This window comes from Siniperca chuatsi, linkage group LG19 (assembly GCF_020085105.1).
Source record: "Siniperca chuatsi isolate FFG_IHB_CAS linkage group LG19, ASM2008510v1, whole genome shotgun sequence".
NCBI lineage: Eukaryota > Metazoa > Chordata > Actinopteri > Centrarchiformes > Sinipercidae > Siniperca > Siniperca chuatsi.
Window position 1 is genome coordinate 24737589 of NC_058060.1, and position 14509 is coordinate 24752097.

The following is a 14509-nucleotide window of genomic DNA, read 5'->3' on the forward strand; positions in this document are numbered from 1 at the left end:
AAAATCCCTCTTTGAACAGAAATGGTGGTCTGAGATTCAATCTGCCCAAAGTTTACCACAGTGTATTAACACCGTGGTCAAGCCAATCATATGCTAATCAGGTACTTAACAGTGATGAGGGAGGTGCAGCCAGAGAACAATAGGCCTGATTACTGATTACTGGGCCATCATGGGAACTATTAGGTCAGTTTCAAGTGAAACTAGGCAGGTAAACAGCAGACACTCAGGTAGACTCCTTCCTGAGGGCGGGGCTTAAGCAACACAGAGTAGCTTAAATTTCTGAGTTCTCAGACCATTTTTTCACAATTGAGAATGACTTCCGGATGGGAGCCGAAACGTCTTGATTCCGAAAACAGTGTCCGGATGACTACGACTGAAACCTTTTCTACGATTCTGTAGCTTTAGCGAGGCGGAGGAGCACATTTACAGTATGTGATATTGTCAGTAACTTTGAAGCTACTTGAGGAGAAAGATAACAGATTGCAGGATTAAAGGGGTTAAGCTAAGCTAACATATTTTTTTGTTTTACTGCTAATTTCAAAGAGCTACCAAATGCAACAACTGATTGAATATCAGCAGTAAATACAACATGTGGGCCAATCCAGGTGCTGCTTTTTAAAGCCAAAACTTGTAGTATTCCGATATATCGGTGCGTCTCTGCTGAACTCTGTTCAGTTATTAAATGTTTTGAAATTGAAGCGCAAAAGAAACCTAAATTAAAGTCACGTTTGCAGTGAAAAAGATCGTACAAGCAGCTCTCAGAGTGTGTAACTTAAATTCAGAAAATCTGGCGTTGGTCACTCATCCAAACTGTGTGTTTCTCAGTGCATGATGTTGGTTTTAAGGTGGATTTAATCTAATGAATTGCCTCATTGTGGTGCTCTCTGTAAAACCAGTGGTGACATTAAACATGAAGACACATTTAAAAGGTGAAGCTGAAAACTCTCTTTATTTATAAATAATTGTGTTCGTTATCAGTTAAACACTCGACAGTTTTTGTTCGATGCAGAACAAAGTGAAACTGTATAACCTTTTGATTAATTTCTGGATTGTTTGCATGAACTTTGTCCCAAGCATGTGACCGTCAGGTTGTCACGTGACTCCCCCGCAGCACAAACAACAACACTTCCGACTGACTCCTTCAGAATAAAAGAGTAATCTCCACAAATATGAACTGTTAGCAAACTTGAATTTTGTACAAAGTAAAAAATATTCATTTTTAAGCAGTGTTCGTATGAAAGTGCTTCAGTTTAAACTTATATCAGTAAGTATAAGTGTTCTTTGAGTCTGTATGTAGACTAAACAATGATGGGATTTAAAATCTAATATGAATTTAGGAAAACATTTCATCTAAAACATAAAACAAAGCCAACCAAAACTGCTATTCAGTCAATGAAGAATCAAAAAGCAGCCAGAGAAAAAGTTAGAATGAAACAAATTCCTGGAAATAATTAATACTTAACAACTATGTCATAATTTAGAGGTATATTCACATACATAATTCAAGGCGGGGCAGGTTCACTTGTAACACTCCTATCAAGCACAACGGGCTTTAAATGGTTCAAGGAAATTAATCAGAAACAATTAAAAACATAATGAAGAGAAATTATTTAAAAAAAATCAGTTAAAACAGAGTTAAATCAAATAAAATAGACCCCAAAAAATTAGCTCAGAAATAGTACATGGTCATAATAAGTTGTCCCAAAATCAATAAGTAAATAATTCAAAAGTTGACGTTGTCAAATGTCTTAAGTTAGTGGATCTAAGATAAGAGAAGATAAAATAAGCATTTATTGATCCCAGAGGGGAAATTCAGGTGTTGAATAATTACAGTTAAATAGAGAAAAGTAAAAGATAATAAAAATAGAAGTATATCAAATAAAAATATAAAATATACCCTGCACAGTATGGGATATAAAATACTATATAAGGTGAAATGTAGTAATATACAGTAGTATAACACATGTTCACATTATGTGAAGGAACAACATTTTAAAAAGACATTTTTACGCCAGTTAATAATCTGTGCTTTCGTTTAGTATGTAGTGGAACTGAATACCAATTTACAATACTTCAGAATTTTTAAAATAATATATATACATATATATTTTATATACTCCGCTTTTATTGTGAAGGGCCGCACCGGAAGTGTAATGGCCGCCAGCTGAGCTGAAGTCTTCCTGGTCTGCTGCTGCTGTCAGGACCCTGAACTGAGGCTAAAACAGTAATAAAGTGCCAGAGTTGAGTGTGAGGATGAGTGAGGAACATTACCTGGAGCTCTGTGAGAACCCGGTACAGTTTGAACATGCCTCCAGCGTCAACAACGTCTTCTTCGACGAGGCTAACAAGCAGGTGAGCTAGTTAGCATTGGTGTGGCTAACCTAGCTGGGTCAGCTAGCTAACTGTTAGTTTTGTTAGTTAAAAGAACATTTAGTCATCAACATGTCAACAACACTTTTAATCAGTTAATTAGTTCCAGTTCTGTACAGTTTGCTGGTTGGCGTGACACTGCATTATTCAAAGAGCTGTAGCTACTATTAAAGTTAGCAGCTAGGTTAAAAACTTTGACACTTATACAACTTTGCACATTTATAAAATAAAGCAACAAAATTATGATGTAAACCAAACGGTGTTTTATGTGAGACAAAGTTAACAAGACCAAGCATTCATTGTCAACTTTCAGTTCTTTGATTTATAGTTTTGGATGCATTAAACTTCACTCAAAACATATTGAGGCAATCCCTGTAGCAGTATAATAATTTAAATTACTGACATTAATATATACAGTTAAAAAAAAAACTCTTCTTCTTTCAGAAATGAGAGATATAAACTAATTTTGTAGTTGTGGCTTTTCGTTAAAGTTTTGGAGAGATTTAGAGGGATATTTGTTAGGTTACAGCATACAGTTAAATACAAATTACACTGACGCTGATCTTAATCCTCTCAAAGATGTAAACAGTCCGATTATCTTGTTGGGCAAATTCCACACACAGAAAACAAAATGTAGAGCTAAATCGATCAGTCAGTCGATAGAAAATTAATCAGAACGAGTCATATTTCAAGTGAAACTGACAAACGTTTGTTTGCTGGTTCCAGTTTCTCAAATGCGAGGATTTGCTGATTTTCTTTGTCACATACACAGTGGTGTGAAAAAGTGTTTGATCATCAAACCAATTTAAATAATAGTCAAAGATAACACAAGCAAACACAAAATGCAGTTTTTAAACGAAGGTTGTTATTATTAAGGGAAAACAAAATCCAAACCTACATGGCCCTGTGTGAAAAAGTGATTGCCCCCTACACCTAATAACTGGTTGCTCCACCCTTAGCAGCAACAACTGCAATCAAGCGTTTGCGATAACTTGCAATGAGTCTTTTACAGCGCTGTGGAGGAAGTTTGGCCCACTCATCTTTGCAGAATTGTTGTAATTCAGCCACATTGGAGGGTTTTCGAGCATGAACTGCCTTTTTAAGGTCATGCCACAGCATCTCAATAGGATTCAGGTCAGGACTTTGACAAGGCCACACCAAAGTCTTCATTTTGTTCTTCTTCAGCCATTCAGAGGTGGACTTGCTGGTGTGTTTTGGATCATTGTCCTGCTGCAGAACCCAAGTTCGCTTCAGCTTGAGGCCAAAATTCCTCCACAGCGCTGTAAAAGACTCATTGCAAGTTCGCAAACGCTTGATTGCAGTTGTTGCTGCTAAGGGTGGAGCAACCAGTTATTAGGTTTAGGGGGCAATCACTATTTCACACAGGACCATGAAGGTTTGGATTTTGTTTTCCCTTAATAATAACAACCTTCATTTAAAAACTGCGTTTTGTGTTTACTTGTGTTATCTTTGACTAATAATTAAATTTGTTTGATGATCTGAAACATTTAAGTGTGACAAACATGCAAAAAATAAGAAATCAGGAAGGGGGCAAACACTTTTTCACACCACTGTATTAGTAAACTGAATATCTTTTTTAAGTTTTTGACTGTTGGTTGAGTAAAACAACCAATTTGGCCATTTTTAACTATTTTCTGACATTTTATAGATACAACAATTTATTTGGATTATATTTGATAGATGCAAACAAAATGTTCAACATCTTTCTCAAATGTCAGAGTTTTTTTGTTTAAATTGTCTCATTATAAGGATCCTTTTAACCAGTGACCAATAAATAAATAAAAAGGTGAAGTGTGTATGAAACACATGGAAAATGTGCTGCCAAACATCACATAAATCTTCTTCTATTTTATAGACTAATGTATTTGTTCATTATATACATACATTGGTATTTTGGTTGTATCTATTGTATTTATTTATAATCCTTCTCTGATGTGTAACTACCTTTTGTTCAAGCTGTGCTACTAATGAAGAGGAAATGTGAGCAGGATGTCTCAGGGTGTTAAAAGACATTTAAAATTGAAAAAAGGTCAACATTTGCTTCTTGTTGTTCTTTACTCTTTCCTTTTTGTTTGGTCTGGTTCATTCAAGTATATAGAAACAATAATATATAGGTGACAGGTGTGACTTTCTGCCATTGTAGCGGCTGTTTGGCTCATTCACGTGGGTCAAGTACAAAACTATCAAAAATACAAGTACTCTTATAATGCACAATGAGAGTTACATTATTATATAATATTATTTTATCAGTGCTTTAAACTAAAAAATAATCCCCTTTGGTGGACAATAAAGTCATATTTTGTTTTTGCTCATTAATCAATGACTTGGCGATCACTTGTGTCGATGCTACAGCTGGTTGTCTGATATCTTTGATGTCCTGTTTTCTGGCTGCAGGTGTTTGCGGTGCGTTCAGGTGGAGCCACAGGTGTGGTGGTCAAAGGGCCGGAAGACAAGAGCAGCGTTGCCTTCAGGTACCTCAGCCTGTTGCATCTAAGGCCAATGGACTGTTTAGGGCCAATTTTCAAACACCAAAACTTACTATTTATTCACTTTCATGTTTTGCGTCATCTGCATTAGACGTGCGAAATGTGATTGCAATAATCAGATATATTGATCATGTAATGTGTTGTGTTTCCCTCCACAGAATGGACGATAAAGGAGAAGTGAAGTGTATCAAGTTCTCCATTGGAAATAAGATCTTGGCAGTTCAGAGAACTTCGAAATCTGTGGTGAGTTTGGCTGCGCGGAACAAGACACGTGGTACTTCCTGGTTAGAGGATTAATTCCCACAAACTGTAACTTATTTAGAAGAAAAAAACTCCACCAGATGCTTTGTGTTTTCTTTACAGCTAAGTTGGTGCCTCAAGAGCTTTAAAAATGTAATCGAAGTATAAACAATGAAAATTCATCAGTTGGGTTAAATAAAAAGAAACGCGAAAGGACTGTGTTGCTACTGTCTGTAGTACTGTTACTCATGAAGCTAAAAAATGCATCTTGTGTTTTCTGGAAAAACTCGGGGAACAAACCTAAACTATCGATTTGTTTGTAGGATTTCATCAACTTCATACCCGACTATCCACACATAGAGTTCACCCAGGAATGCAAGGTATGCAAAATTATCTTCTGTTTATTTTGAACGGTCTTCCCTGTCGATTTTAATTTTCAGATAAGAAGTTCATTGAGCTGTGAGGAGAAATCAGGAGTTTAAGAGAAACGGCTGATGAAGAACTGAAACTGAGCTTTTTTTGTGTGTGTGTTGTGTAAATAAACTGTGTTTGTGTTGTTTGTCTCGGCCTGCAGACGAAGAACGCCAATGTTTTGGGATTCTGTTGGACCAACTGGAATGAGATCGTCTTCGTCACCGACCAGGGAATAGAGTTCTACCAGGTAATCCAAAACACCTCTCCAAACACAGACGTGTGGCTCTAACGAGGATTACTGTTGTAAGGCGCAGGGTGTGCCTTGTTTGGCCTTTTCGTACTCTATACATTTCCTGTTCTACTTTCTGTCTTGCGTTCTGAAATACAGGTTTTGAGAGCTCTTAGTTTGCCGGACATAGACCTTTCCACAATTAATCAACTGTGTGTTTAATACGTTAGTGTTGTCTTCAAAGTACAGCTTAGACTGCGGATAGTTGAGCCAAGTTTAACAGTGTAGAGCCGGTCCTCACAAGCTTAGGGGCCTGGATATCGTTTGAAATGTTTCAATGCTTGTGCCGGTACGATACCTGAGATCTGATACATAACTGCAACGTCCACGGTTCGACTCCAGGCCGGGGACATGTGTCGCACGTCACACCCCTTTCTTTCCCCACGCTTCCTGTCTGTCTCTACACTGACTGCCAAAAAAGTCAATACAAATACAGCTGCAAAAACCCGCTTCTTTCAATACCTTACTTCAAGAGATATAAACGTGTTTTTCTACCAAAGCTTTTTTCATTTAACAGAAGAAGTCAAGGTTATGTAAATATCAAATGTGGTAGCAGCCATAGTAGGACTTTGCCTAAATAAAAACAGACTAACACTGACAGAATGATTATTTAACTCAGGAACTATGTGAACAATAACAGATCTGAGGACAGTTTTGTCTTCTGCTGTGTTGAACATCTCCGGGCCGATAGTGTGGCCACAGCCGTGTGTTTGGCGTCTCTCCTCAGGTGTTTCCAGACAAGCGCAGCCTGAAGCTGTTGAAGAGTCAGAGCATTAACGTGAACTGGTACCAGCACTGTCCAGAGACGGCCGTCATCCTGCTGTCCACCACCGTGCAGGGAAACATCCTGCAGCCCTTCACCTTCAGGGTGAGCACACGCTGACCATCTGATGTTATTGCATTTCATATTTCTAAGACTATGTTCTTGATTGTTGCGTCACCTTTTGTAAAAAAAACAAACAAAAAAAAAACAGACGATAACACGGACAACCAAACAATTGGAGTCAGAGTAGAAGTGAAAATTAAAAGTGTTTTATTTTCAGCTCGTCTCGATACTTGGAAACAGTACGGGGGGCGAGGACAGGACAAGGTGGTCGTGCCAAACAAATAAAGATAACAAAACACCTAACTGGCTTATCTGAAAAAAAAAAAAACACCAACCAATAATCCTGGTGTTTCTAGACCAAAGTTACCGAGTAGCGCACCCTCTTAGCTAGTTTCACAAACGGTGCAAACCAATCATGTTTTTAGCACCTGGAGAGAAAGCAAAGCACACACAGTTGGGGCGACTCGTTTAAATGTTACAGAAGTTCCTCAGCTGAGGGTTTATATGTGAGAATAATCTGTTTAATCATTAGTTTGTGCATAGTAAGCAGTAACTGAGCCCAAAGTCTCCGCAGATTGTCGGCGGGTGAGAACCTTTCTGTCCCTGTTTTGTATTTTCTAATAATAAGTTATTGTGTTTTTTTAAATATAGTTTTTATTTTGTTGCCGATGAATCATCTTGTTGTTATTTGTTTTGTTTTTCAGAACGGGACCATGTCCAAGATGTCCAAGTTTGAGATCGAGCTGCCGGTCGTCCCCAAACCTGCCAAACTCAGTCTGTCGGAGAGAGACATCGCCATGGCGCCCATGTAAGTTGTTGTCATAGCGACTCAGCTGTAACGGCATCTCCGTTGAGGTAAAACTGAAAACGTTGTGGTCAGAAATTTCATCCTTTTCTTGATGTTTAGTTTCAAACAGCAGCTAATTAAAGCAGAGAAACACGACAGTTGTATAATTGACTGGGACCACCAGTGTTCAAACATTACCTGCCGCTAATCAGTGTTCGACTCGAAATATTCAGATCTCTGTGTTTCTCACTTAATACGTGTCGTACATTTGACTTTTCTAAGCTTTCTACAGGTTTTCTACCTTATTGTCTGTCGATTTCTCTTTTTCTGTTTCAATGTTTTTAACATGTTTATTGATTGTTGGTTTTTTTGTTTTTGCCATGCAGCTTTTCTCTTGTTTCATGTTTCTTTCCGGTGGTATTTTCCCCCCCGTACTTCTCGAAGTGTTGCGTCTCTTTCTTTAATTGTCTCTGAACTAATTCAGTTATTTCTGTTCTGCTCGCCTGAATATTAATTATCACCAAAATATTGAAGTCATTTCTCTCTCTCTCTGTGTGTGAAGTTACGGTCAGCTGTTTGTGATGTATCTGAAGCATCACTCGAGAACAGTCAACAGTCCCGGTGCAGAAGTGGTGCTGTATCACTTATCAAGGTACACACACTTATACACAGCGCACACACACATCCAGCTACAGGCAGCAGAAACCAGTAAGCTAGTGATTCAAATGAACAGAAGTATCTACAGTGTTGCTGCATATTCTTTCTAAAGCTCACCTTATTTGGCAACATTTCAAATGTTACTACAATACAGAACGAGTGCATACTTGTACGTACATACCTGTGCATTTATAGACTGTATAGTTATTCTAAGCACTCATCTATGTAATTCACCTTGCTGCACCTGTACGAAACACCGATATACAGCATATAATAGGCTACCAATTTAAAACTCCAGCTATGTATATGGCAGTTTGACTCATTACTTGTCTCCTCTCCCACATCGATTCAAACTTTATAAAGAACAACAGCAGGATTTTAAACTTAGATAAGATGTGATATCAGATATACTTTATTGATCCCCGAGGGGGAAACTCTTTCGTTACAGCTGCTCACTGTCACGTCAGTGCACACAGGAAGAGAAATAATAATAAAATACGTCCGCAACGAGACAATTATTTCTTGTAAGAAATAGGAGATGTGCAAATCAAAATATAATACAGGTCAGATAAATTAAGTACAAGTGGATATAACGTATAAAAGCTAAAATAAGTTTCAAGTACAAAGTGGATTTAGAGGTTGATAAGTAATAAGTAACAGTGCATTAATGAGTACTGTCACATTAAGTGTAGCTTGTTAAGATGATTATGAGACGGTTGATATTGCACAGCAGTAATAGAAGTATTGACTTAAGGTCATACAGACCTTAGAGGGAGGAGTTAAAGAGTTTGATGGCCACAGGCAGGAATGACTTCCTGTGCCGATCGAAGTATTCTTTAGTACCTGAGACGTCAAATCAAACAGCATCTGAAATATACTTGAAATGGAAGCAGTCTCATCAACAACTGTGACAGATCAGGTCGTCTGTGTGTGTGTGTGTGTGTGTGTGTGTGTGTGTGTGTGCGCGTTCAGGGAGGGTGCGTGTAAGAAGACTCACGTGCTGAAGCTGAACACGACGGGGAAGTTTGCTCTGAACATCGTGGACAACCTGGTGGTGGTTCATCACCAGAGCTCCCAGGTTTGATCGCCTGTATTACGTGTTATTAAGCACATTTACTCAAGTACTGCACTTAGGTACAGTTTTGAGGTATTTGTACTTTACTTGAGTGTTTCTATTTCATGCTGCGTTATATTTCTACTCCACCATATTTATCTGACAGCTTTAGTTACTTTACAATGCTTCTAAAATATAATGCACTGTTGCACAAAATCTCCTCCTTATCAAGTCACACTAGTCTGTAATTGAGTTGTTAAAGTCGTATTTTCTAATAATGTAATTTTTCATAATGCTTGCGCAGCGACCTGCCTCATTCTTTCTCACGTCAGGCTGCAGACTCTCCTTTTAAGAGCATTTATTTTTTACAAATTGATTTAAAAGTAAAACCTGGTTAAATGCAGTATTCTTACTTTTCACCTCATAATAAACTGTGTTTTTTTAGATTTGTAATTATATTCAGAAACGGTGGTGGAAAGTTAACATTTACTCAAGTACAGTACTGAAGTACAATCGGGAGGTACTTGTACTTTACTCTCTTTAGTTTTTCCATTTTGTGTTACTTTTCAGATTAAGATTTTACAAAGAAGTCACATGATCAATTTATATAGTATGATAGTTATAGATTCAACACTATATAAAGTAGTTAACATGAGCTCCACCAGCTGTAACATTAAAATGCTTCAGTAATAATATTCAAATATGATATAAAACTGTCTGAAAGGGACCATTCTGCCTTTTTACTTACGTCAGATCTTGAATGCAGGACTTTTACTTGTAAAGTATTTTTCGGGGTATTGCTACTTTTACTTAAGTAAAATATGAGTATTTCTACCATCACTGCCATCAGTAATAATAGTGCTATAATATAATACATTGCTTTTACATTTGACTCTTTAAGTATCTTAAAACTTTTACTTGTAATGGAGTATTTTTACACTTACTTTTACTTACATAATGCTTTTACACTGTGTGTGTCTGTCAGACGTCTCTGATCTTCGACATCAAGCTGAAGGATCCAGACTGTGCTGTCAACACGCACCAACCTGTCTTACCTGCCCGGTCCATACACCCCTACAGGATACCACTGTCAGGTACACACACACACACACACACACACACACAGTCAGGTTATTTATAGTGTTTATGTGAGTGTTTATGTGTTTATTCCTTTTTCAGGTCCAGCAGTAGTTCCCTCTCAGCCTCCAGTACCGTGTCAGCTCTGTATCCTTTCACCTCTAATACAAGTTTTACGGTATTTTACTTTTTTAAACATTTATCATGCTGACCTTTAACCGTCACTCCAGACTCTTCCTCCTGGAGCGTCTTCCAGCCCGACATCATCATCAGTGCCAGTGAAGGTGTGGAAAACATGCACACACACACACACCCAACAGTGCTCTCATTAAGTGCCAGTAGCAGACTTTTTGGCCATCTGACGACTCGTCATCTATAATTTTGAATCTTTTCCTTCAACTTCTGTAATTTTCCGTTGCTCCTAAAGAAAAACCAGCAGGATGTGCAGAATGATCTTGTTTCAAATAACAGAGCAGCAGACAAATGTTGCTTTCTCCACTTGATGCACGTTTGTTTATTTAGTCCACAGTGCGTGGAGTAACGGGAGGTTGGCCAGTTTATCAGATAATAATGGCAGTAAAAACTAATCTGGAGTTATAGGACTTTATACCTTTTTACCAAGATCTATAGATATTATCACTATTAAATGTGTCTCTGTGTGTCAGGTTACCTGTGGTACTTGCAGGTGAAGTTGCCGCCAACTGTCAACCTTCTGCAGGACAAAGGCAAACTGATGGACTTCCTGTTACGACGGAGAGACTGCAAGATGGTCATCCTGTCTGTCTGCTCACAGAGTACGTCTGTCCGCATGTTTCATTTCCACACTGACGTGTCCAAAGTGTCTCTAAAAATTAAGTTTAACTCCCGAGATGAATCAGATTTGAAGAACAGTTTAATGTAATTAAATTGAGAGCTGGTTTCTAGCAACAATAAAGAAGTAAAAACAGACGTTGGTGCTCCGACACTAAAACTACGTAACACTTTGCAATAAAGACACATTTTCTGTTTCTCTCAGTTCTGGAGGGCGGGGAGAAGGGGAGTCTTCCCGTTGTGGCGACCGTCTTCGACAAACTCAACCAGGTGTATAAAGAATACCTGGAGGCAGAGCAGACCTACACTGTGGTGAGTGAAGTCATCGCTGAACGCCGCAGACCTGGACTCTACACGTGTATTTGTACGTGTAATGTTTGTGTGTTTCTTGTGTTTGTAGGCGATGGAGTCCGGTCCAAGTCGAGGCAGCGCGGCCCAGAAGCGTCCAGTCAGAACTCAGGCGGTCATCGACCAATCAGACATGTACACACACGTCCTGTCATCGTTCACAGAGAAGAAGGTACGGAAACACACACAGACTCGACTTATGAAGCTAAAAGGCCACAAGACAATTCATGTTTTACAGGTTTGCATTCAGTAGTTCCTCTTTACAAAAGTCTGTTTGAAAATGCGTCTCCAGAGCGGATCAATGTTAAAATGACACCCTTATGTTTTAACATGGAAAACTGTGATCGGCTATATTGACGTTTAAAATACGTGATCACAAACCACAGATCTTAACAGAAACACTTGTGTGGACGCATGTTGGATCTAGATGTACTCTGTCAGAACACTAAAGATCCATAGTATGGACTTTTTTGTTTTATTGAAACTTGAATGAAAGATTCCATATTTATTTCTCTTTAAGGCAAAAATAACGTTTATTCAAGTTGAAAGAAAAAAATAATATATTGTTCAAGTTTTAATCAATAACATTTGGGAAGATTAAACCAATCTGCGTTTTAGAGAATCTGTAAAAACATTAAATACAAGAGATAAAGAATAGATATAAGAAATACTGAAACGAGACATTACTGCTCTGTGTGTTCTGCAGGGTGCCTCCCATAAATTCATCATTGCGGTGCTGATGGAGTACATCCGCTCTCTGAACCAGTTCCAGATCACCGTACAGGTAAAACCGACGCCTCACTGTTCACACTGAAAAATCTTCTGACTTTGGGGATTTTAATGACCTTTTTCTCTGCTGCCACCCTCAGGACAAACTTTACATTTCCAGCTGCTCGAAAGGGTTTTTATGTTTGTGTCTTTCAGCATTACCTGTACGAGTTGGTGATTAAGACGTTGGTGCAACACAACCTCTTCTACATGCTGCACCAGTTCCTGCAGTATCACGTCCTCAGCGACTCCAAACCACTGGTGAGTTCACGCCTAAACTCAGATTTAAACTAGTCAATAATCAACTTAAATAAGTCCTAAACTAATAGTTAATATGCAGTGGTATAATATCATTTTGAGAAAAGTCCTGAACCTTTTTTTTCTTGTAACTTTTATTTGTGAATGATATTAGTTTTCTTACATAATCACAAGACGATGAATACAGAAACCCAAAACAAATAACATTTGCAAGCAATTGTAACACAATCAGGTGTCCTCTTTCACAGTAATGAACTCATTGGGGACCATTTTTGTTCATAAAATTATACACCAATAAATTACTGTGCTCATCATTTCACTGTTCAGTTGAAATTAACTCTTCAATCCACCTGTAAACCCAAACTTTGTTACCAAAAGGTCAATTTGTTTTTGTGTTCAGGCCTGTTTACTTCTGTCCCTGGAGAGTACGTACCCTCCTGCACACCAGCTGTCACTGGACATGTTGAAGGTATCAAACACACACACAGGCTTTGAATAATGACACGTTATTTTAAATTGAATTACTTACATGTATTTTGTGTGTTTTTTTAGCGTCTCTCCACAGCCAACGATGAGATCGTTGAGGTTCTGCTGTCGAAGCAGCAAGTTCTCGGCGCGCTCCGATTCATCCGCAGCGTCGGTACGTTCGCATTAAATTTATCTACCAATTTAAAATCTCAGAACAAAACTAATTAAAGCAGACGTCATTTAGCTGCATCAGATAATTTTAATGAAGCGATCCCTTCATGACTGCACTGTAAGAAATTTACTTTTTAGTACAAAATTCTCCAGCTGTGGTGGAAAGATACGTCCTAGTAGTCAGTGTAGTTCCTCCATGAAGGTACTGCTTCACAGCCACCAGGAACTCTTTCAACGTACATAAAGGATGTCAGTGCTACGTGAAGGTAGACTGGGAAAAAATCTGAACTTTGAAGTGAACTAACCCTAAACTGGTTTCACTGGGAGCAGGCGGCCATGACAACGTGTCGGCCAGGAAGTTTCTGGACGCAGCGCAGCAGACCGGAGACCAGATGTTGTTCTACACCGTGTTCAGGTCATTCCAGCAGAGAAACCAACGGCTGAGAGGAAGCCCCAGCTTCAACCCCGGTGAGAGAAAACACACAGGTGTGGAAGTCAAAGAGGCAATCTGCAAGATTTGGCCAGAATATTAAACATCATCAGCAACAGTTCTATGTATTGTGTTGCAGAGATATCGACTGAATTTGACAGGTGGAGAGTCTCAATTCTTACATATTGCCCCTTTAAATAGCTGACATCATCTAAAGTCAAACCCAGTGACTGGGTTTAATGTAAATGATTGACTTTTAGACGTCTTAAACATGGAGCTGTCTCTCTGCTCAGCAGGGTAGAACTTTCATTTGCCTTTTGGTTTCTGTCATTCGAACTGGCATTAAAGGTTCAGTGTGTAATATTTACGGGGCTTTATTTACAGAATATGGTGATAATATTCATAAGTATGTTTATATCTAAAGGGAGCCAGCCGCCATGTTTCTACAGTAGCCCAGAACGGACAAACCAAATACTGGCTCTAAATAGGGTCTTTAGCATTTTTTGTTAGTTTTCTAGCCACTGTAGTTTCTCCTACGCGCTTGGAAGGGGAGGGCGAGGCGATGTATTTATTCTCATTATGAGAAACTCAGTAAGCACCTTTCAAAGAATAAAGGTAAACAAAATGTAAAACAAGATAAAATTATATGATATAACTTAGTATCCAACAATAAGTCATAATGATAACTATAAAAAAGAAAACACTTTCTAATGACAAAACTTTTTTTTGGCAGAAATTGGCTTCTTTAGCAGACAGCTTTGGATTTATGTCCATATTTTTTGCTGAGATTTCTGCTTCTATCCAATAAAATGGAGGTGAATGGTTTTTGGTTCTCAAAGCATTGAAACACACGAAATTTAAAGAAAATCCAACTTCTGTGATTGACAGTTGCAATCAGTTTTTGTTCAATTTAATTTTTCAGTGATTTGAGCACCACAAACTAAATCCCATTCACCTCCACTGTATTTGGGCGGAGGCAGAAATAATACCAAATGAATCTTGATTATCTCTCCGAACTACTTATATTTTTGTTTG

At 38.3% G+C, this 14509-nt stretch overlaps 1 protein-coding gene across 1 annotated transcript in view; it reads left to right on the forward strand.

Annotated features, from left to right (window-relative positions):
• The first annotated feature begins 2115 nt into the window (after positions 1-2115).
• The window catches only part of rmc1 (regulator of MON1-CCZ1), a 14091-nt gene continuing 1697 nt past the window's right edge, over positions 2116-14509 (forward strand). Inside the window, exons 1-20 of the mRNA XM_044176120.1 lie at positions 2116-2352; positions 4786-4862; positions 5036-5120; positions 5441-5497; positions 5692-5778; positions 6548-6688; positions 7351-7454; positions 7996-8085; positions 9063-9168; positions 10130-10238; positions 10324-10368; positions 10452-10505; positions 10887-11015; positions 11237-11343; positions 11432-11551; positions 12086-12163; positions 12304-12408; positions 12806-12874; positions 12958-13045; positions 13375-13512. Of these exons, the coding sequence (XP_044032055.1) occupies positions 2254-2352; positions 4786-4862; positions 5036-5120; positions 5441-5497; positions 5692-5778; positions 6548-6688; positions 7351-7454; positions 7996-8085; positions 9063-9168; positions 10130-10238; positions 10324-10368; positions 10452-10505; positions 10887-11015; positions 11237-11343; positions 11432-11551; positions 12086-12163; positions 12304-12408; positions 12806-12874; positions 12958-13045; positions 13375-13512 (1888 nt within the window). The 5' untranslated portion in view covers positions 2116-2253. The remainder of the gene's footprint in view (positions 2353-4785; positions 4863-5035; positions 5121-5440; positions 5498-5691; positions 5779-6547; positions 6689-7350; positions 7455-7995; positions 8086-9062; positions 9169-10129; positions 10239-10323; positions 10369-10451; positions 10506-10886; positions 11016-11236; positions 11344-11431; positions 11552-12085; positions 12164-12303; positions 12409-12805; positions 12875-12957; positions 13046-13374; positions 13513-14509) is intronic.